We start from the raw sequence: 22332 nt of genomic DNA, 5'->3' as shown, positions 1-22332 counted from the left end.
TTGGGAAAACATATTTTAAAGTAGTTCTAAGTTCAAGTTTCTGTCTGTGGGAAGTGTGGGAGTGGTTCAACAGGAAAATACCAAAGTCAGAGAGCTGGTCCTGGTTATGAGCCTAAGAGAAAGATGTCATTGTATGTGGAAGGTAGCTAAATTGTATCAGAGTATATACAATATGATAGTGCAAAATCAGTAACATTTTCAGTATAGGGGACTTAAGTGCTAATGGGTATATCATTCCTAATACTAGAAAATACTAACACACAAAGGTAATTTGTATTTGTCAGCGTTTTTCTCTGGGAAACAAATAACCTGTAGCACATTGCTTCTGGCATTTCCTACTCTATAACACTGTAGAAATGCAATCTGATTGCTTGTCCCCTTGAGACAGTGTTACCCACCATAACTTCCATAAGGCTGCCCAGTATGTAGTAGCATGGAAATGCTGCTTTTGAAGCAAGGTAGCTTGGGAGTTGTCTAAGTACTGTGAAATAGATAATGGCTGGTAGAAAAATGTTGATACAGAGTAAAAACATGGGATACCAATGGAATAAACCAAGTCTGAGTATCCAGAGTTCAAGAGATGGGTAAGAATGAGTCCAGAGTTGCTGGAAAAGTATAACCGAATTGTGCTGTTGGAGTAAGCCCTCCAAGGGAGATGTTGAGGGGGAAAAGAGACCTTAGTGATTAAAAATAATTCAGATTTATTCAGATGGATGTTTGGACAGAAGCTGTAACACAGTCATGTTGTAGGAGGTGTAGCTGTCTTGCGTCAGTTGTGTGATGTTGAATGATATGAGAGAGAATGCTGAGAGAGAAGACAAAGGAGTAATACAGGGTATGAAGTTTAGCATTTTGAGTGGGAGAATACAGCAGGTTGCAAATCATCTGTATTAAAGCTTTTATACTTTAAATATCTCTACAACTGTCAGTATTTCTCTTAAGTTCCAATTAGAAAAACGGGTAGGAGGTTGCTCTTTTATTCTTTACAATAAAGGTGGTAAAACACTGGCACAAGAGAGGTGGTAGATGTGCCATCCCTGGAGACATTCAAGGCCAGGCTGGATGTGGTTCTGGGCAACCTGATCTAGTTCACGATGTCCCTGCTCGTTGCAGGGGGTTGGACTAGATGACCTTTGAAGGTCCCTTCCAGAATAAACTGTTCTATAATTCTATTTGGTTCAAAGAACACGGTGAATGAGTGGCAAGTCTCAGATTGTTCCTTAAAGTTTTGGAGCCTTTGTTGTGTAAGCATGACTGCAGATGTGGAAGACTTGAGGAAAAGCATCTACCACCTGTTCCATGTCTACAGACAGCAGTTCTCACATTCCCTGCTGATACTTTGGTAATGGAGGTAATGAGTTCATGCTTTCACACTGACAGAAGTCCACAGTTACGATGACGCATACTGCACTTACAAGTCTCGGCTGACAAATCGGTGATCTCACTCTGCAAACCAATTAGTCTGTAGATTATTCTCTGTAATTGGTAAGGGAATGGAGTATTCCTTGATTAAAAGCAAAACTGAAGAAATGTGATGTTTTGATGCTGGGTTTTTTACCTCTTAAACCAGAGATTTACTGCCAGTACCGCTCCTTAAGAGCCCTCAGAAATGAGCAGTAGAGAGAAGTAAATGTGTACGTTGTAGATACCTATTTGTGTATTTCCAGCAAGAATAATACTAGAAATCAGCACCTTCACTTAATTAGCTGGTTCAAATATGGTAGCTGCCTGTAGGTCATAGAAAGGCAGAAAGAAAATTGTAATCTCCTTTGCCAAAACATGTAATTAAGGTTTAGATATGGATATATTTTTAAATGAAAATAAATTAAGAGCAAGAGAAAGGGCTGCAACAGGATAATGGACATGGGGAATGCTTTCCATTTATTAGGATATATAGTCTGAACTCCTAATTCACAACTTTTAATTGCTATAAATCAGTTTCAGGTTTTTTGCCTTCCTGACAGTAGAATTGCAGGCTTCAATCTGTACTGTACAACATCCTACTTAACATTCCCATTTCATGTCTGTCAGACCATATAGCTACATATCACAGCCTTGGAAACTCACCTGTAGGAAGCATAAGGATTTCCAGGCAGCTTTTTAAAGGATATATCTTACAGGCAACTTTGAGTTACTTTAATGTTTGCCTGGGTATTGATAGATCAGGGTGAAATGAAGTATAAGAAAATAAGTCATATTTACAATACTTTAAATCTCCAAAAATACTGTCATTGCTTTTTGAATTGCACATCCGGAAGCTGAACTTAATCTTGTTGATACGAGCTCAGGCATCTATCTCTTTGGATGCAGCCTATTTGATCAGTGGGTATGATTAAACTAATAGTAGAACAGAGTGTATCAAAGAAATACGGTTTGGGTAGCTACGAATATGATTCAGAGCTGGGGTGAGAATGAGGCCACTTTACCAAAATGAAACAAATTATAATTGTTAACATCCCTGTGACCACTTCAAAAGGTAATGTGAGAATAAAGGTCCTCTGGAGTTGCCTAGAGATATTACAAACAGGATGAGTTTAGAATCTTATTTCTACCTATTCTGTTATTTAAATGGGACCTGGAGGAACTGTTCAAGGAAAAGGTTGACTTAGAGAAATGTCTCTCCTATCTCCCAGCAACTGCATGAAAGGAAACTCTTAATTGACATTTGCAGGCAGATGATCTCGTAGCACTTTATTCACCAGTTTTTCATTATAGCTTACCCTAATATTCAAAGGCTTGTTTTGCATAAGAATTGAAGGCATGGAAAGTGAATTAAAGAAATGAAATAAGCCAGCTTATTTAAGAAAAGAGGCTAGTGGCAATCAGTAAAACGTAACTGATGGGTTTATCGCTGTTGTCAACAATCTAGAAGGCACAGGGGCTTAGGCTGCTGAAGAAGGCATGTAGTTTAGGGGGCTCAGAGCTTAATCTTAGAATGCCTTATGGTCTCCATAGGAGGCCCAAAGCTCTTGGCTAAGTCTTCTATCTGTTTGTTTGTTAAAAATGTCAAGAATTTCATTTTCTGTGACTTCCTTGAAAAGCAAAAGAACTGCCAGTAACTGAGGAGGAAAGAACAAACGAAACAGTCTGACAAACCACCATCTTCCTGTCTTTTTGTGGATCAGGAGTTCGACTTTCAGGGATGTTAACATAAGCAAAACAGAGGCTAGCAAACCTTTTCTTGCTGTATCTGCTGAGACCTTGCTTCCCTAGGACATAACATCCTACTAATTGCTGTCCACAGGATTGCCCAAGAAAAAAAAAGTAATAGATGAGAGGTGAAATTTGTGAGGGGAAAAAGAGCTAACCCAGCATTTTAAAATAGAAGACCAACAGTAGACTGAAGAACATGGCATTGGTCTTTTGATTGTCTTGACTGCTGTTAAATTCGAAGGTGCCCTCTGTTTTCCCAGCAATGCTAATTCAGTCCCTCAAAGCTGTGGCTTCTTGGAGTAGCCTTAAAGACGAATACACTTGATCTTAGATAAATAACTCCCGTTAAACACTCCTTTTCCTAAAGTTGCTTTTAATCATGTTGATAGTTCTGATACTGTAATTTTAACTTCAGGGGTGCTTTGCTTTTCATTTGTTCTGATGGCCACCATACAGGTTTGACCCCAAACTATGGGTTTGTGATAACCAGCTCTTACTAAACAACCCCAAAAGCAGCATCTCTGAGACACTGATAACCCTCTCTCCCCACCACTGTGTATGTACCCTGGGCACTATTTAGAGTTCAGTGTTACGTTACTGTATGAGAATCCCACGCACATGGACAGAAATGTGTAAGTTGGAAAGTAACAGTGTTTAAAAAACCCCTCCTAATCTGCAACGCAGGAAAACAAACACACACATGTGCACATACCCTCACACAAAATACCTTCTTCCCAAATAAAGCCTGCCTGTAACATTCCTGTGATTTTTGAGGGAAGCTGAGATACAAATGTGTCCGTTTTACATTGGATTTTTTTTGTCACTAAATCTTGTGGTTTTTAAAGTAGGCTTTAATGCTGATTTATTGGGGGTTATTTTCCCTAATATTTCCTCTTTGCTCAGTAATTTATGTTTTAGAAACAGACCAAGGAACATGCATAGTTTGCGTTCAGACTTTGTTTTTCTCTGGCATGTCTTCTGGCTTCACAGAGAGATATTGTTGCTGAACTGTAGATGTCAGTTGTGCCAATGCACACATACACTCCCTTTCCACAGTGTTTCCTATGACTCTTAACAAAAGCTCTCCAGTTGCTTAAAAAAATCCCCCTTGATATAAAAGCAGTTGGTGCCTACCTTTGCTTTCTTTCTGCTGTAAAGTAAGTTTGTTACACTAAAAAGGTTCCAGATATACTTTGTGTGAGATTGAAATAAACCCAAGCATGATTTTGTATGTGAAAGCTTCTTACTCAGCAAACTTAATGTGATAAACCAACAGACACTCTCCTGTGCTTTCAAGTGTGCTTTGATATATACTGCCTACAGTTTTTTCAACATGAAAAATTGCTATGTATGAAGTTCTACTGACTTGGAAAATTAAAATCAAGGTCTTTCCTTTAGGATAACTCGCACATATTCCCTAAAGGAAAAAGTTTGATGCATAAAACTTGCCTCAAAACCTGGCATTCCTGTGCATGAGCAGCAGAGCTCTGAGACTATATTGACTCCAAGAGATACTCGTTTCTTTGCAGGGTAGACATCCATTATTTGTTTGTCTTGACACTTAGGCACATTTCCGTTCTAAACCACACACTACACAGTCTGTTTCTGATATTTGCAACTTTATAAACATTAAGTAAAAGTCCTTACCTTTTAATCCTGTGCTGGTGGCTTTCTGGTTTATCCTTTCCAGAGGAACTCCTGAGATTAAACTTCAGTATGATCTGAAAAACATTGTTTTGAATGTTTGCCTAAGCAATGCGTCTAAGAGTGGCATTCCATTAAATCTTTTCTGCATGCCTTCCGCTGCTAGCTCTTTATATAGTTGTCCAAGGGTTCATCTTCAGCAGCAGTGGTGCGAGAGAAACTGACTTCTGCGACTGCACTAGACAGGCAAATTGATTGCTTTCTACTTGGGGAATCTGGTTCTGCCTGTTTGAAACCCAGCCTTGCTGAGAGGCGGATCACTCCTGGAGCTGCCCAGTAGCAGGAAGTGTCTAGGAGCAGCTCCCTAGATAGAGGCCTTATAAGCTGGAAGTGGAGCGCTGCCTGCTTGGGAAGGACAAGTGTAAGGGCAGGGATTGCTTTCTTCCACACTAAAGATGATTGGGAAAGGAAGCAAGGGTGGGTCATGGATGTATTAATGCATTTACCTGAAAAGGTTAAAAAAAAATAGTAGCAAAACAATGCCTTTTATCATAGTACCTTATTTAAACTCAATTTATACATTAGACGTGAAGGCTGAAGCAGGCAGTGGTGTACAGCAGGAAAAGTATAACCTGTGCAGAATGTAAGGTGGAGACAGCTATTTGGATATGATGCTTTTCCAGATGCCGCACCTCAGCTGTTACATGTTTTAATTCAGTCAGTGTTATAACAGGATTGCTGTGTAGAAAATGGAAGCTAATTGACCAAAAAAGCAAACCTTACACCTCTCAAGGTATTAGATATTAAAAATCAGCAGCTACTGCATGTCACAGGACATCGGTGTCACACTCTTGGTGAGCTATGCAGTTTACCAAGTTTTCATTCTGCTTCAGCTGTGCTTTGTACAATATGCAGTGCAATAACAGAGTAAGTAGTGCACTTATTGAATCTTCAGCTGAGAAGGGAATAAGCCATGGCAACAAACTGTGTTTGGAAGTATTTTCTTCAGCTAGATCTAGGTGGATTGGCAGCACTGATGAAGAATCATTTTTGAAACTAAGGGGCAGTGCCATAGCATTTTCAGACAGTAACAAAGGTGGTTATGTGGGAAACAAAGAGTGGAAATAATTGTTTCCAATCTTTTAATTACTTTCCATAGCTTTTTTGAATTTCATTTCAGTTTTTCCCTGCTTTAGCTTGGGCCCTGTTTCATAGCTAAGTGCTGAGAGGATATTACTTGTTCTAGCCGGTTGGTGAGAAGGGGTAGTGCCAGAGTATCATAAGCGTATTGAAAGTGTCATAGGGTCTATATATGCATTGAACAACAGTTAGGGAATCTTTGCACTGAATCATATAAAGTATTGTAGAAGCCCTCTTTTTTGTTGAGAAGTGGGAATGAAGTGTCAAAGGAGGGGTGGAGAGGAGAGCCTTTTGAGTTAATCATGATGACTTGAGATTTCAGAATAAAGGCTGTGATGTCTGGTTTTAGAACCATCTGCTATGATGTTCATAGAAGCCAAATATTTGTGATTTTATGCAGAAAGTTCTCATGTAATGGAAGGGTTGCTGTTGGACTTCCCTTATTAGAGAGAGGCGAGTGTGATTTTCAGATTCCCTAATGCTATGCAATACTCCTTTTTACAGACAGCCTTTGCACTTAGCTTGGGTTGTTACTGTTGTAGAAGATGCAAAGTAAGAGTGCATTGTATGCTTGTATTCCAAAATGGTGTATGCTGGTTAGAAGCAAACAGTAACAGTTTTCATCATGAAAAATAGTAACTTCAAACAGGAGTATGTTGCTCGTAAAATATTGTTTAATATATTTTCATAGTCTCTAGAGTTTTACCATGCTCACTTTTAATTAAAAGCAGGTAAGAGGAGAGGAAAGACTATATGTCCTATTGTCCCAAAGAGGTTTTAAGGAGGAAGGGAGCAACTGTTTTTGGACTTGACGTCTCAGACCCTCAAGAAACAGGAAATACTTCCTATATATGGGGTTCTTTGAGAGTCATTCTTGTTTGTCTGTTTAAAATATATATTTTGGGTTTCTATCTAAATTTCTCCATTTGTTATTAAAATTTGCTTGTAAGTGAACTCTGAAAATCATCGACCAATGTGACTGCAAGTTTACTTGGTTAAGTTTCTTCTTAGGGAATACACCTGCTTGGCTAACACATTCCTAACTACTTAGGTAAACCCACCTTGTTAATCCCTCCTACCTTCTTCAGTGTTGACCAGTTTAAATTCATTTTAATCAAGAAATGGAGGTCTTGAAGACAACCAAGTCGTGTGAGTCTCATGAGAACAATTACTTGGATGGCTGAGAAAAACCCCCATAAGGGAAAAGGTTTTGCTTCTCTGTGAGGGGTGGTTCCATACAGGTGTTAGAAGTTACTCTTGCTTTTTTGTACACGTAGTTTGTCATATATGTTTTAGGGCTTTAGATCAGAAGCTTTCCCAGTTTTATTTAATAGAGAGAGGAGTTTTCAGTGGAGCATTAAGTTAGCCTTGATAAAAGGAAGTAACTTTCATTTCTGTGGTTAGAACATGGTATCACCAAGAGTTTGTGGAAGTGAAGAGCTTAAGCATTCGGGATGTTCATAAATCTGGACAGCCCTTTTATCCTTGTACTAGTTATTGATGAGAGTGTGGAAAAGACCATAACAGCCTCTGCTTCAGGGTGTATGTCCATATTAAAGTGTGAAATAATGACTAACATTCTTTGAGTGGTAAAAAAGATCTGGTTTGTGCCTTTACAAAAAATACACTGTTTTGGCTGTGGTGTTGGATGCAGTTACAGAGTATATGGGAAAAATAGTCTGATCAACAGTCCCCCCAGAACTTAAGATGTTTATCTCCTCGAGTATTCTTTGCCACCTTATCTATAAGAAATAAGACAATGATGGCACTTCTTCTTACAGGATGCTTATTTTGTAAGCTATGTGTTTCGTTCACCTTTTTTTTTTCTTGCCTCCCTCTATTTAATAATAAATAATAAAGCATGTTTTCAAGAGCCATTCATGCAAGTTCCTCCCTCTGCGCTTTACTTGTGAAGAGCAGGTTCAAATCACTGCACATTACATATCAAATTGTTTGGCATCAGAGAGAAATTCTGGATAGGCAGACCCAAGGTGATCATGAGGCAGTACTGGGGGGGGAAAGGTGCATGGTTTGGGAAGTTGCAAAGTTGGGTACTTTGATCTACAGACTAGAGCAGATTGTCCTGTTTAGCTTATGTAGAACAGTGCAGTCTTTTACATCAATCTTCTTAGGTGTAAAATATAATTGCTTTGTCTATTAATAATTAAGTATCTTTTAGTTAATGTTAGTATCAGCTGAAAATAGTGCATGGACTAACTTGTTTATTAAGTAGAAAGAAAAATTAAGAATTAAAGCTGAAACAAGGCATTTTCTCATTACTTTCTCCTTCTTCCCCTTCTTGCTTTTGTCAAAAACTTAGCTATTGGAGATCTGGGAATCTTTTTCATGTCAGGGTGCAATGTGTTTCTTTTGATCTTTTCCTTAGGTTGGCAAATAAGCAGGACAGAGAAGGAGCTCTGTCAGAAGCAGATGTAATCGAGTCCTTATCTCTGGAAAAGCTTGTCAATGAGCACAAGTGTCTATGTCAAATTGTAAGTATATTTTAAGATTATTTATTTTCTAATATATATGTACATCTTGCAATAAGGTAGGAGAATATGCCACAGAGCATAAAACTTAAACTAAAACCCTGCAATCCCAGCAAAGATAGAGTACATGTATCTGCTCTGCAGGCAATTCTCTGCTCACCTTGTTGCTCTGCTTCTGGATCTGTTGATCTTTAGAACAGGGATCCTAAAAATGTACCTGCTGGTCCGTTTTGAACCCATGTAAGAATAATTAGTTACTGATGTGGTTTCAAACTTCTTTAATTGGACAAAAAAGTTTCATATTCCACCTTTTTAAAAAGAAGCAGGGAATAGAGTTTGCCTATGTTGACATCCAGGAAGGATCACTGTTCAGATATGATATGTGTCTCATTTTCATAGCTAAAACCATCATTTAGTCTGAGTCACCATCCGGCAAACACTACAAGCTTAATCTGATTCCGAGGGCATCTAATTCTCAGCACAATAGTCACCAAAGACTAGTGGTAGAGCTAGTTGCTCTGTATTTGTCCTAAAATACCTGTGTTTCAGATGTAGTGTTCACATTCATGTTGGGAAAAAAAACCCAAAATAATAACAAAGGGATGGGAGGATCTGTATGAAAGCTACTTAATATTGGTCAATATCTCAAATACTCTGTGTGAATTCTTAGTCCCTGAGGTTTTCTTTAAGCCTTTGTTTTAATGACCCAGTCTGTTAGTAATTGCTTGTTGGCTTTCCTTTAATGGTCTTCCTCTAATGGCAGTAAGAAACATTGTAAGAGATAAGGAGAGTTTTGCTGTTATTACTCAAAATGAGAAGGCAATTTTGCAAAGTATCCCTGGTATTGGGGTTTTAACACTTTAAAAATACTTTTAATTCCTTAAGGAGAGTTGCAAAACTCATAGGGTAATGCATATTGCTATTATTTTCTCTAGAAAGCTGAGTTACAGCAGGGCACAGCTATGTTCATTATGCCATAACGCCCTGCGTGCTTTTCCTCAGTCAGTGGCCTTTGTGTTATGCTTATGCAGCAGACATAAAACCAAAACTTGTGAGTTTGCCTTTATTTTTCCAAGGGACTTCTGTGACACTAATATTTTCTTGCAAAGCATTATCCATATAAAAGACCTGAAAGATTCTTGTGTGCTTCCTGGTACTTGGATTTTCTTAATTTACAACATGTTCCAGTGAAATGCTGTTCTTGTTCTCCATTTATATCTGGGGTGTAATCAACAAAGAAACTAGGTCACATGCTCTAAGTCATTTTAGCTGAAAGCAGCTGAGAGTCTTACATACTCAAACGGGCAGTGTCTTTACTAGGCTGATTAAAGGTAAATGTAGCCCCAGGTTATTTTGCTGTGATGACTGATGGGGTGAATTTAAACAGAGAGTTGTGAAAGAAGATTGAACTAAAATTAGGTAAGGACCAAAAATCCTTTATGCTTTTTCTTATTCTTTAATCAGTTTTCATTCAGATCTTTCAATTTCCCCCACAAAATATTAAACCATTAATATCATGACAATAGTTTTACTCCCATCGCGATGCGTAATATTTTGCTTCACCCCTGTCCACAATACTTGTTCTGATCTAAAAACACTGAATTGGTGTCACAGCTTTTCTGAACCATTCACACTGGGTTTTATTTATCCCCTAGATGCCTATGAACAAGTCGAACATTTCTTTCATGAACCGAAGCTGAGCTGATTCTCTTGCATCTCATTTTTTTCCATTTTACTAGATAAATATAACATGGAGTATTTATACATGAGCAACAGAACAGAACATACGTATTTGGGGTTGATAAATTATGTTTCTAGATAGATGCATAGGTGTAGATGTGTAGGAAACCAGGTGTGAAAATATGTATATAGCATGTGTATATGTAACAGCTATGTCTATATGTAACAAGTATATATAGAGAGAATCATAGAATAGTTAGGGTTGGAAAGGACCTTAAGATCATCCAGTTCCAACCCCCCTGCCATGAGCAGGGGCACCTCACACTAAACCATATCACCCAAGGTTCTGCCCAACCTGGCCTTGAACACCACCAGGGATGGAGCATTCACAACCTCCCTGGGCAACCTATTCCAGTGCCTCACCACCCTCACAGGAAAGAATTTCCTCCTTATATCAAATCTAAACTTCCCCTGTTTAAGTTTTAACCCATTACCCCTTGTCCTGTCGCTACAGTCCCTAATGAAGAGCCCATCCCCAGCATCCCTATAGCCCCCCTTCAGATACTGGAAGGCTGCTATGAGGTCCAGAGATAGACATGCAAACATTTTTGTGTGCAGTATTCTAGTATTTTTGAAATGGGACTGGAAAGGATGGAAATTGATGGAACTAATGTGATTTGTGTCTTGGCAAAAAAAAGCACCTAAACTTAGAATCCCTAAGCACAGATTCATTTCCCAGGCTTCTCAGTGTTTTGCAAGCTTCACAGTGAACAATAATTGTTCATCTGATTTCCTGGTTTATAATCAAGGAGTATGATCAGAACTGCGTATGATTTTCTTCTCCTTTCCTTATATTTTTACAGGAACCTTGCTCAGCCATCATGGGCTGTGGGAAAAAAATCGATAAATCAATCAAAAAGGGTTTATATTGGCTTCTACATATCATAGCAAAAGATTTTGATGCCTTAAATGAACGCATCCAAAGAGACACTACGGAACAAAAAGCATATGAAGAACAAAAGAAACTAGAAAGAGCTGAGCGGGTGAGAAGGATACGGGAAGAAAGGTATTCTCTCTGCAATTTCTCCTTCCTCCCTTTCTCTAAGATACTGGATTCATTCCTGTGCATAAAGCTTATGGGAACCAAGCTATCAAGGGTTTAAAGCTTACTGAGCATACTGAGTCTTTCTAGCAAATATGATTCCCTAGCTGTTACTACATAAACTGAACAGTCTGGTACAAGTTCTCCTTTCTGCCTATCATAATCTAGAACTATGAGAAATTATGGAGGTGTTTTGAAAACAGAATAATAGGGTTTAGTCTGGTTTCCCACCACATAGATTTGAACATGAAATCCAAACCAAAAATACCCCAAACAACTGAAAACCTTGAAACAATTGTTATAAAACATTACTAGTGTGAAAATCTCAGCATACTGTTGAACAATCAAAACCTTCCAGTTACAGATGTACTCTGTCATGTATCTTGTCCTCAGAAACTGCTGCTACTTCCTGAAGTGCTGATTGAACATTCTGGCACACTGCAGAGTATGTTTCTACCTCTGCTGTAACACATACTCATGCTTTATTGATGTTAGCCCCTGGTTAGCCTGCCATTGTGATTTCTGTAGGATGCTCTTCACAATGCAGAAGCATGTTGTAAAAACCAGCTGGCACAAATTGGAGGGTGAATTAGGTGACCTAAAAAGTATGTAAAACACCCTGGCTTCTTCATAATTCTTTGTTCATCTCCCCTTTTCCTCCCCACGCCTGCCCCAAAAAAACCAAAACACAAAAACGACAACAACATAAACCCCAAAACAATGATAAAGGGAAAGGGAAGAAGGAAGAAGCGTACCTGATGAGGAAGACCCCGAGCCTGGGAACTCTCAAAACCCCTTCCAGCCTATATCTGCTGTGATCTCTGAGGTATGAGAATATGTGGAAATCTGGATCGGTTTAGACCTACCACTAACAAATGTCTGAGAGGTAATAACAAAAACAGTTCACTTAAAAGAATTGTTCTCAGTTTGTATGCACAGCGTTCGTTTCTTTATTTTCTCAGTCTCGTCAGTCTTGTTTTATGTGCGTTGAATCAGTGCTTTCATGTTAAGAAAATCCCCTGCTACTGATTTGGTGACAAAAAGTTTTGTAGGCGCAGTAAAATAAAGGTATTTTAAACAGCTGACTGAACACGGTTCCTAATTAGTAGATACTCAGGGGTGGAAAATACTCAAGGTCTATTAGTTTCTTGGAAAGCGTTTTACTGATGTAGTGAGTTATATAAAATCTCCCTGACTACTTCTACTATTTAGATTTCTGAGCATAACCTGGTTTCTGTTGAAAACAGACAATTGAGATGTTTTCTTAGCTCTGACACATGAAAAGTATATTAATACACAAAGTGTCTTTAATAGGTGTTTCTGGGGTCAGGAAGTTCTTCTTTACTACACTGTATTTGATTCCGTTGACTTGAGATAACGTAATCTCAAGAAACACATAAACTCTCAGGAATTTTTCCAGTCAGTAGTTCAAACATTTGCTTCTCTCGAGGACAAAAGCGACCATATCCATGTATCTTGTAAAGTCAGCTACATGCACAGTAATGCAATTCATAGTAACGTACAGCGTAAGAAAAGAAGGGTATATCTGCAAGGATTGTAGAGACATCGATTCAGTTGGAACTTGATGTTCTTAAGGTCCTTTCCAACCCTAACTATTCTATGATTCTATGATATTGAAGCTGTGAAACAGCTTATAATTGAGTATGTGTGACACAACTGGTGTTTGTCCAAACCATAATGGCAGTTTCTGCATACTTAAGCTCTGTGCATGTGTATTTTGTTCTAACTAAAACTGCAATCCAACATGTCACTAAAAGAGGAAGAAATTATGAGGCTTCTAACCTTCTGCTCGGGAATGTTGATGTTTTTTGCATTGAGAGTTTATTTTGTCTTGTCATATGACCAAAAAGAAAGCAGGAAAACAGTCTACAAACCTAAAAATAATTTCTTTTCCTGCTAATATTTTGTCTTTTTTAGATGTGGGACAGAACAGAAAAATATTTTAGGACTATTTTGATTTTTAAAATAGTCTTCCTGTCTTATTAATCAGGTTACAGCATTGCAAGTTGTTAAAAAGATTCTTATGCTTTTTGTTAGAATGAAAAGCAAATTGAAAAGGAAAAGAAGCGGCAAAGGTTGGAGACTGAAAAGGCTACAACTGCCCTGAAATCTGAAACAGAACAGGACCAAATGGATGGCCATCACTTATCAAGTAGCAGTAGCCAAAACACAAATGATAGTAGATTGGAAACGTGCAATTCTACAACTGCACAGCTTTTGCAGCATGAAGAAGAGAATGAGCAGCAAGCCTCAGAATGCCTTGACTCAGGTGAACTGCTGCTTTTTAATGTGTCATTTAATGTTATTTTTCACATAGTTCCTCCATCTGTCTATATTATTTTTCATGATGCCATACATCAGTTTAATCTATTGAAAACATAAAAATACACTATTAGGTTATTGTACTGGAAAATCTGCTTTGAAAAAGCACGTGGTTGTTCATGTGACTGATACTGTGGCTGAAACTAGGTTCGTTTTCATCATAATCAACTATGTGGTCCACTTCCCATCGGTACCAAGATGATTCAAATTTCCTTCTGAAAGCAGAGAGTCTGCATATATTTTATGCTTACAATTTATTTTTTATAACAAGATGTTGTATAAATTGTACATTTCATATTTTGTGTATAAGTGTGGACTGAAAATGCTGATGTATCTCATTGCAACAACTGGATTAGAAGGTGATCTAGGATAGCCTATGAATATAATTTGTGGTATGTAATGCTTTGTTTCTGTTTGGTACAGATAACAGCAAGAAAAAAAGTAAAAAACCAAAATTAAAAAGGGGCCACAGAGTAGAACCTGTTAATACAGAGGACGCTGTTCCCAAAAATCCTACACCACCACCAGCTCTTCCACCAGGTAAGTATACTAACAAACAGTAATCAATGTCGTCAGTTTGTGGTTATTAATCCTTTGAAATACACACATGTGCATGATGAAACTGGAATGGTCTTCAGAGATATGCTACAGTACCTTAGTCTCTAGGAAATTTTGGATGCAGTTTTCCACTTCATGGTATAGACTTTCAGCAATATTAGTTTGATCTACTCCATGCAGGAAGATGTTATTTTCACCATAAAAAAAAAAGTCAGAGACTTGACTACTCCCTGATGAAAAAGTGATAAAAAATATCAGTATTTTAAGGGTAAATCGGCTTATTTTTAAAGTATTTCATCATTATTCACTATATATACAATATATTACATACTTCTGGCATTTCTAAATGCTTTCATTTCTCCCAGAGAGAACTAGCTTCCATGCATTTTGTCAGAATCAAGTGCAGTCGTGCCATGTTTTGACTGTCTTTGTTTTCCTTTAGTTGGCTGGGGAACTCCCAAACTTAGTAGACTTCGAAAACTTGAGCCTCTTGGTGAAACACATCATGCTGGTAATTGAAAATGTTTTGGGTTTTGTACCTTTTTGAAGCATTTTCCATTATTTATTCATTTCTACATTAATTTCATTCTTCATCTCTTTTAATTTTTATATTTATTTCTTCGTGCCAATTTCCACTGACCAAAAGCTAACCTTTTTGCTTAGTAGAAAGCATCTTTTTGATTTTTCAAGTCTTACTTATTTTTTTTACTAAAAAGGGTTAGTTAGTTCTCTCAAAAAGATTCACATACAGAGTTTAAAGCGGCACAGATAGCAGAACCTATTAATGACCTGGAGTGATTTGCACAACAGCATTTACCTAATGTTATAATGTGCCATATAGCAAAAAGCAACAGGGCCAGTTACTTTGAGTCCAACCACGCATTACATTCAAAATTGCCCTTATGTAGGCAGTTCATCGTTATCTGATGCAGTGAGGATAGGAGCTGGGTTACGTGGATACTGGAAAAAGTGTGTGGCACTGCAGAAAGACCTAAGCAGAACTGCAGAGTGCATTTGGCACCCATAGTGGCTCATCTACATCCAGGCTGAACCTGCACTAAGCTACCTGTTTGTTTCCATGCTGATCCATCTTATGATCTGATCTGGAAGTGCTAATCACTTCACAGTGCTGAACCCAAAAGTGCTCCATGTATTTCTGTAGTTCTTTGAAGCATAGCCCCACATCCAGATGAATTTGCTGTGTGTAAATTCACTCCTTGTGTTGCCTCTTGAGATAGTCCAAAATTTCTTCTACCCAACACTATGGTTTCCATATGATTTTAAAAAGCATAGTCTGTAAGAATTTTGTCATTGATTTGGGGACGTTTTCCTGAGAGAAGGAAGGATAAAGACATGTGGGCATCTCTGAATTAAATGCATTATGATAGCTAGGCCAAAAGAGGGACTGCAATCCCAGCTATGAGGAAAAGCCAGGCATAAATTTGATGGCTTTAACTTAATGAGACTTCCAGCTGAAAACTAGGTTATTGGTCTGCCAGGGCGGGTGTTAGGGATAAAGCTTGGAATCTGCTGCCTTACCTGAAGAGGCAGTGTCCTTGAAAGCTCACAAGCTGGTAGGAGAAATAAGTTTAATAACTGGAAATGTTAAGGTGTAACAGGCAGAGTCATGATTTCTGTCTTCAATAATAACTATTTTCTGGTTTTGGAAGACCATGTAACATAGTTTTTTGTATGGTCATTGTTTTTTGTATGCTCATATTCCATCTTTTTCTCATTTTTGGATGATGTCTTCATTTTTCTTCCATTTTTATTCTTCAAATTTTGAAAAGCCAAGTGAATATGGAGACATCTGGAGGAATATGAGAGGAGGGTAACCAAACTAAAGCAATGAGAACACTTACACAAGTTGAACAAATAGAACATTAATTGAGGAACTCCCAGAGAAAGGATCTCGGTGTGGCTGTAGTGATCCTTGAGCTTAACTCTGGCTTGAATTGATTGCGCTACTATCACGTAGTACAGCACCATGTGGACATCCCTGCTGAAGTTCTGAAGAACATGGAGTTTCTCTGCCAAAGAATCAAAAGAGGCCTAAGGGGGAGTTAAGATCTTTAAACCCTAGATACTTACTTTTGCAGGAACATAATGAACGTGCATAAAATGTAATTTATAGTCTTAATCATAAAACCATCTTGCTCTTCTTTTTTAAAGGCATATAGAGAGAAGGCGGCAAGAAAGAAAAGCCAGACAAAGAGGTAGGGAGGGGAAGAAAGGGAAGAGGTGGTTTTGATCTGTGCTTAAGGGAGGTGTTACCTTTTGTAGCAACAGCATGGGTGGGACGAAGAGGGGAAATAAACCCCCAATGCTTAAGCTAGGTTCCCTACTCACAGATGTGTAAGTTAGCAACCTAAGATCTGTGTTAATGTAGTCCATTTGTAAAATAAGGATAATAATTGGAAGTTTGGAATCTAATGATGGAAAATACGTTGGTAGGGAAATAATCTCTTGAGCAGAGATATAACCATTGAGAGCAGCTGAAATTTGGAGTGGGTTTTTTTTTTGGTTCTCTGAAGTGCACTTTTTCCTACAGCAATACTGCATTCCGTTGAAGAATTGCTTTGACAGTTATTGGCCAAGTGGTTAAAAAGCCTTTGTATATGGGGCAAATGAGCACCTACCTTCATGTAGACCAGACTGAAAAACTCAGTTCTAGTAGGATGCCCAATAGATAGTTTTGTCAGGACTCCAAATAAAATTGTAAGAAGTGTCCATAAGAGCAAGGAAAGAAAAGAAGTATTTAACAGTCTGCTTTTAAAAGGTTAAGGAGCCTTGGTTATGCATAGAGGTTATTTTCAGGTGTACTCTTAAAGTCTATGTCCAAGAGTGTATCAATGAAACAGTTGATAGCTCCTCAATGTAAGTCAACCCCTGAAGCTTCAAAACAGATAGGACTTTTTGTACTGTTGATTTCTGCTAGTCCATAGTAAAACACAGGGTTTCTCAGTATTCGCATGAATTCTAGCATGGGTCTTTTTCAGTCAGGATAGCACTTACTCCTTTAGTTTTGTCTTAAAAATGATTTTTTGGAAGTGTCACAAATATGTCGTAAACCTTGCTGCTGAAATGTGTAAATTAGTGCAGTGTGTGAGGTTGAAACAACCTCCAAAGGGCTGGGTTTTAGTGCTAGGTGTTTTCAGAGGCATAAATCTGTCTTAGTGATTTAATGTGCAAACTGAGAAAGTCAAGTGTTGGTCAGCAGGCTGTTTAGTATATATATTAACTCGTTTTTGAGTCATTCTTAGCAGAGAACATTATGTTGGATGTTTAGGCAGAGTTAGCAGGCAGTGGAGTCAATTATAGAAATCTTTAATTATACACTTATTTTCACTAAAGACTGCAATTTTTCCAGTCATGCTAATGGTTTTAGCACAACACTGGGTAATGAGTGTCTATTTATTGTCACTGGAGGATATATTTGCAAGAATGATAAACCTCACTCATTATAAGAGGTAAAATTGCCTGCCAGTCTTAAAGCCAGGCTTCAAGAAACTGACTAATAAAACATCCATTGGGCAAGTTTTCATTTACACTATAATCATTTGGTTTGGGATTTTGTGTTGGCAGGCCATCAAGGCTTTGTTAGGGAAGAGGTTGTCTGTATAAGCAAAATTGAGATTTGAATGCTTCAAAAAGCTGCTTTTGTTTTTTCTTGATTTGTACCTGTTTCCTCTTACCATCTTTCATGATACTATTTTGCTTGTGAAATGCTTGCATGTACCAGTCTGCGTGCTGATCAGTCACAGATGTATGAGCATACTCCTTATTCTCTTCAGGTGCATTTAATAACTTTGTCTTGAACGATTTCGCTACTTTAAACTCCTTTATTGAGAAAAGGAAACATTGCACTTTTATCTAAAAGTTCTTAATATAGATCTTTCAGAAAGTTATTATGGCTTTCCCAGACAGATGCCATGCATGAATGGTCCCTAAACTCTGGGTGCTGCATAGCGTTACTGTCACTTAAAACTTCATTGCAATGCAGACTTGACTACAGCAACATTCAAAATTTGATACCTCATTTCTCCATTTGTTACTTAGACACCTTGGATGTCATTTCCTATTTTTAGGAATGTTTACAGATCACCTTTGGGCTTGATCTTGCAAATGCTGATGCATGTATTCAAAATGTAATCAAACCCTGTTTTGGCCAGTACACCTCCAGACATTAACCAGCACGATGTCTGAAAGTCGCTGGTAGGAATTAGCTCTAAAATTGCAGGCCACCTTGTTTTCATTAAGAAAGTAAGAATTTACCTTATTTAAACACCCTTTAAGCAAGAGAGAGAATATATGACAGATTAATGTGGGGTTTTTTTCTCTGCTATTTCTTATACAGATTTCTATGGGAAGCCTTTGCCCCCGCTGACTCTACGCCAAAGACCCAACAGTGATACCCACGATGTCATTGCTTAACTGGATCATACATAGCATTTACAAAACATCATCCAAATATTATTTCAGAATTTTATTTTTTTTTCTCTTGAAGGAAAATTTAAGAAATCACACACTTATCAGCTTGCTACAGAATAACTTGGTGACAATTAAACATGGAGTTCGTTCTGTCATACTTAGTGCATCGGACTGTCATTTATTTTTCTCATCACCAGCTCTTCTTCAGAATTTAGCAGGAAATCAAGAAAGGTCAAGGTTTCCATGGTTGCTCCTATGAACATGGTATTGAATATTTATTGGGTTTACTTGTGAAAATACATAGCTGTAAACCTGAAGAAAAACATCAAGATCACCTAATACTGGATCGTACGTTCTCACCAAGGTCTTGTCTCGAGGTGCTGCACAGTTGTTGGTATTTTTACAGCTAATAAGTTATTCTAAACCATTTTTTAAGATTCATGTATGTTAGGATGAATATAGGAAAGTTATGCAAAAAATATTGAGTATATTTTTCTAACTTTTTATAAAATTATTTGGAAGTTCGAGAGGACACATATACCTGCTATCAATAAAACAATACCTAGAAAGCATTAGAAAGGTGATAGTCAAATGCATACAAATAGAGTATGCTTGACTCTTACATTTCTCTTAAGTAGCAATACTTTTTATTAAGCATTACATTACCAGATGCATATTTCATATTTCTGGCAATCTGAGGGAGGGGGGGAAGGTAGAGAGTTTAGGATAAATACTTTTTATACAAACTTAATGCTATTTGGATTGTCTGAACGTTTTCTTATGTGTTGTTTTCTTTGTTTTGTTAACCAAGTTTGCCATAGGTAATAAACTCACTTGAAAAAGTAGAGCTGAATATTGTATTGTCAACTAAAACACACAAAAATTGCACATAGTGAAGTTTTGCACTAACTCAGTCACCAGTTTTGATGGAAAACTGAATCGACCCCTATGCAGATAAGCTCCGGTTGTTTTTAATCTTAATAACACTAAAATAACGTCTTGAAAACTGGAGAAAGCCAGATTTTTAAGGACTTCTATAATACTTCCATGCAATATGTCAATATTACACGAAATAAATCACAAGCAATGCATATGCAGCAAGGGTTACAGTTGGACATATTCCTATTTAAATGTTTTTCCTCTTACACTGGAGACAACCATTGGTATATTGTGTAAGGCCACTTACTTTTTTTTACAGCAAGGATAAAACCCCCATTCAGGGGTTTTTTTGAAGAGGCAGCACTTGATTTTCTGTTATGCTCTCAGTCTTTCATAACATGCTATTAGCAAATGATTTCAGTAGATGTTAACACAATGTATATATTCAGCACTTAGACATTAGAAATCTTTGCCACGAACCCTTTACGGCAATGAGCTGCACAAATAAACATCTACCAATGAATCAAAATGCAATTATTAAGATTTTTAAAGAGGATGATGGAGTGGGGGAAAAGAAAATCAGTCTTAAGAATATGAGTTTGGAATAGGTGGAGAGGAATATTCCAAGTCTGCCAGTTTAGTGTAAGGATGAAGCTATTTGTATGTGACTGTCAGCATGCGAATAATTTTGTTGTATTCTAATAGTGTCACATGGATCGATTGGATTATTCTCAGGATTTAGTTATTTTCACTTCAGACAAACACAATATTAAGTGGAGGGGGGGGATATCATGAAAGTTTATGTGTGCAATCTCACTCTTACTCTTTAGCTATGTTTCCACTTCACTGTTTTGGCATAACGGCTTTATTTTGTCAGGCTTGTATATGTATATTTAACAGCTTCAGTTTCCAGAAATGTATTACCCTTTTCTTTTAACACATACCACAAATAAATTCATGGAAGTCTTTATTAAAAACCTAAAGCTAAATACTGCTGTGGCAACAAAATCTGAGGCAACAAAATGTAAGATGTTGGTACTTATATGTGAAAGGTGTGTTATGTGCGGTGTGTGTGCAGACACATGTATCGGGTTTGTTTCTGCCTTTAAAATAAATGGTACCAATATGTGACCAAAGTACTCAAAGATTTCCCTACAGTTTTATTAATATGCTCTGTAATTATTTACCAGAGTGGGTTTTTTTCAGTAATTTATAGTGCCTTGACTTTTTATTTGCTCAAGACATTTATATACAGAATAAAACTAATGCACAGTGTCAACATGTTTCCCACATGATCATAAATTCACAGTTTTTTGGAAGCAAGTCTGGTCATAAATGTTTAAGAGCTGCAAGTCTCATTTACATTGCTAAAATGTACCAAATGGAGACCTTACAGAGAGAATCTTTACATGTTTTTACAACTGTGATGTGGTCAGATTTGTGTTATTATGCATTAGGTTTAGATTCACATCTGTGACGTGGTTTCTCCATGTAAATCATGCACAGTGAGGGGCACTCGCTGAGGTGAGACAAAAGCACTATGATTTTAGAGGAAGCTGTTTGATAATCTTGTGATTCTATTTCAATTCCACAGTCCTGATGGAGAATTAGAAAACCCTAAAACAAGTACGTGCGGTAGCTGATGCCAGCTTTCTAATGCCCCTCTTGTGAGCCTTGGTTACAAGGAGCAAGATGGAAGCAGCAGAGGACACCCACAGTGAGGCCTGTGTAATAGGCAACCCTCAAGCATATCCATCACCCTGTTGGCTGTCAGTGTAGCCATGGAAGCCCTGTGCAAGAGGCTTTGAGCCCTTGGTATCGCTTACCTTCTGGGCTGTGAACTCCATATGAGCTTTATAAAGGTGGTGGTGATTATCCTTTCCTTGAAACTCTTAAGTACCATAACTCTATCTTCTAGGGGCCTATGTGACACCTGAAAATGGATTTCTCGAGTTTGCTCTTTAGATTACTTTTGAAATAAAGTTGCCAGAAGTGGTCTCATGACAATTTTCTTCTCCAGTAGCAACCAGTCTATATCCTGAGAACAGTTGTTTCTGGAAGTAATGATGTCATATTAGAAAAGATTGATGGGCAATAACAAAGCAAGGAGCATAGGTGCTTTTTTTCCTCCCTTTAGATAACATTCAAGCAGTATTTATCCACTAAGGTGTTCTAATACTTTATTTGAAAGCCTAGTGCTATAAGTTCAGGATAACTGAAATGCCCATGCTGTCCATTAGCTTCCTGGCTTCTGGAATTCATTCAACTTACATGCTATATATATATATATATTTACATCAATAGATGCATCTGTAAATGGAGTGAGGAACCATATTCTTAAAGTAAGTGTCTTCTGAGACAAGTTTATCTTTGGATAGAAGAATCTTTCTCTTGTCTGGTTGGTTTTGTGCAGGTTTTATTTTGCTGGTTGGGGTTTTTTCCCTCCATTTTATCCCCCTGCTGTTCACATAAGCTGTATTTTCTTACTTAGGATTGCTTTGGCAACTGTTTTATGGTAATAAAATCTGTGCTTTCTAGAGGATTTTAGGGAAGTTGACCATGGAATGGTTAGCAATTTTTGTATACTCCCCAGTGAATAAGGACTTAAGATCATTCCAAATTCTCTTCCTGTTGGACTAGCAGAAAGATTGAGAGAGGACAATCTTGAGTGAGGATGAGTAATGAGATGTGAAGTCTTTGCATCAAACAAAGTATGTGTGAAGACCAACAAAGCCAAGTGGAGTTTAATGTGGGGCACAAACCCACAAGCCTGAGATTAAGACTCTCATTATACTGTTGTGATTTTAGCTGAGATAGAGTTAATCTCAGCTGCTACAATACTGTGTTTTTGATTTATTATGAACATAATGCTGATAACCTCCAATGTTCTCACTGCCAAGTAGTGCTTACCTG

At 37.7% G+C, this 22332-nt stretch overlaps 1 protein-coding gene across 6 annotated transcripts in view; it reads left to right on the top strand.

The window, feature by feature from the left end:
* ARL13B (ADP ribosylation factor like GTPase 13B) overlaps positions 1 to 19548 on the top strand; it is a 42132-nt gene extending 22584 nt beyond the window's left edge. For 2 of the 6 annotated variants that reach the window (XM_061342567.1, XM_061342568.1), the window contains exons 5-11: positions 8324 to 8429; positions 10970 to 11172; positions 11938 to 12034; positions 13267 to 13498; positions 13975 to 14091; positions 14552 to 14620; positions 18467 to 19548. In XM_061342567.1, the coding sequence (XP_061198551.1) occupies positions 8324 to 8429; positions 10970 to 11172; positions 11938 to 12034; positions 13267 to 13498; positions 13975 to 14091; positions 14552 to 14620; positions 18467 to 18543 (901 nt within the window). In that variant the 3' untranslated portion in view covers positions 18544 to 19548. Of the gene's footprint in view, positions 1 to 8323; positions 8430 to 10969; positions 11173 to 11937; positions 12035 to 13266; positions 13499 to 13974; positions 14092 to 14551; positions 14621 to 16281; positions 16326 to 18466 lie in introns of all 6 variants that reach the window. The other 4 variants (XM_061342570.1, XM_061342572.1, XM_061342569.1 and 1 more) reach the window with 3 other exon arrangements.
* The last annotated feature ends 2784 nt before the right edge of the window (positions 19549 to 22332 follow it).

The sequence above is a fragment of the Neopsephotus bourkii genome, unplaced genomic scaffold (genome assembly GCF_033783945.1).
Source record: "Neopsephotus bourkii isolate Nb327-2 ecotype Australia unplaced genomic scaffold, CSIRO-AGI_Nbou_v1 NB_1797, whole genome shotgun sequence".
Taxonomy (NCBI): domain Eukaryota; kingdom Metazoa; phylum Chordata; class Aves; order Psittaciformes; family Psittacidae; genus Neopsephotus; species Neopsephotus bourkii.
This window is presented reverse-complemented; position numbering and strand designations above follow the sequence as displayed.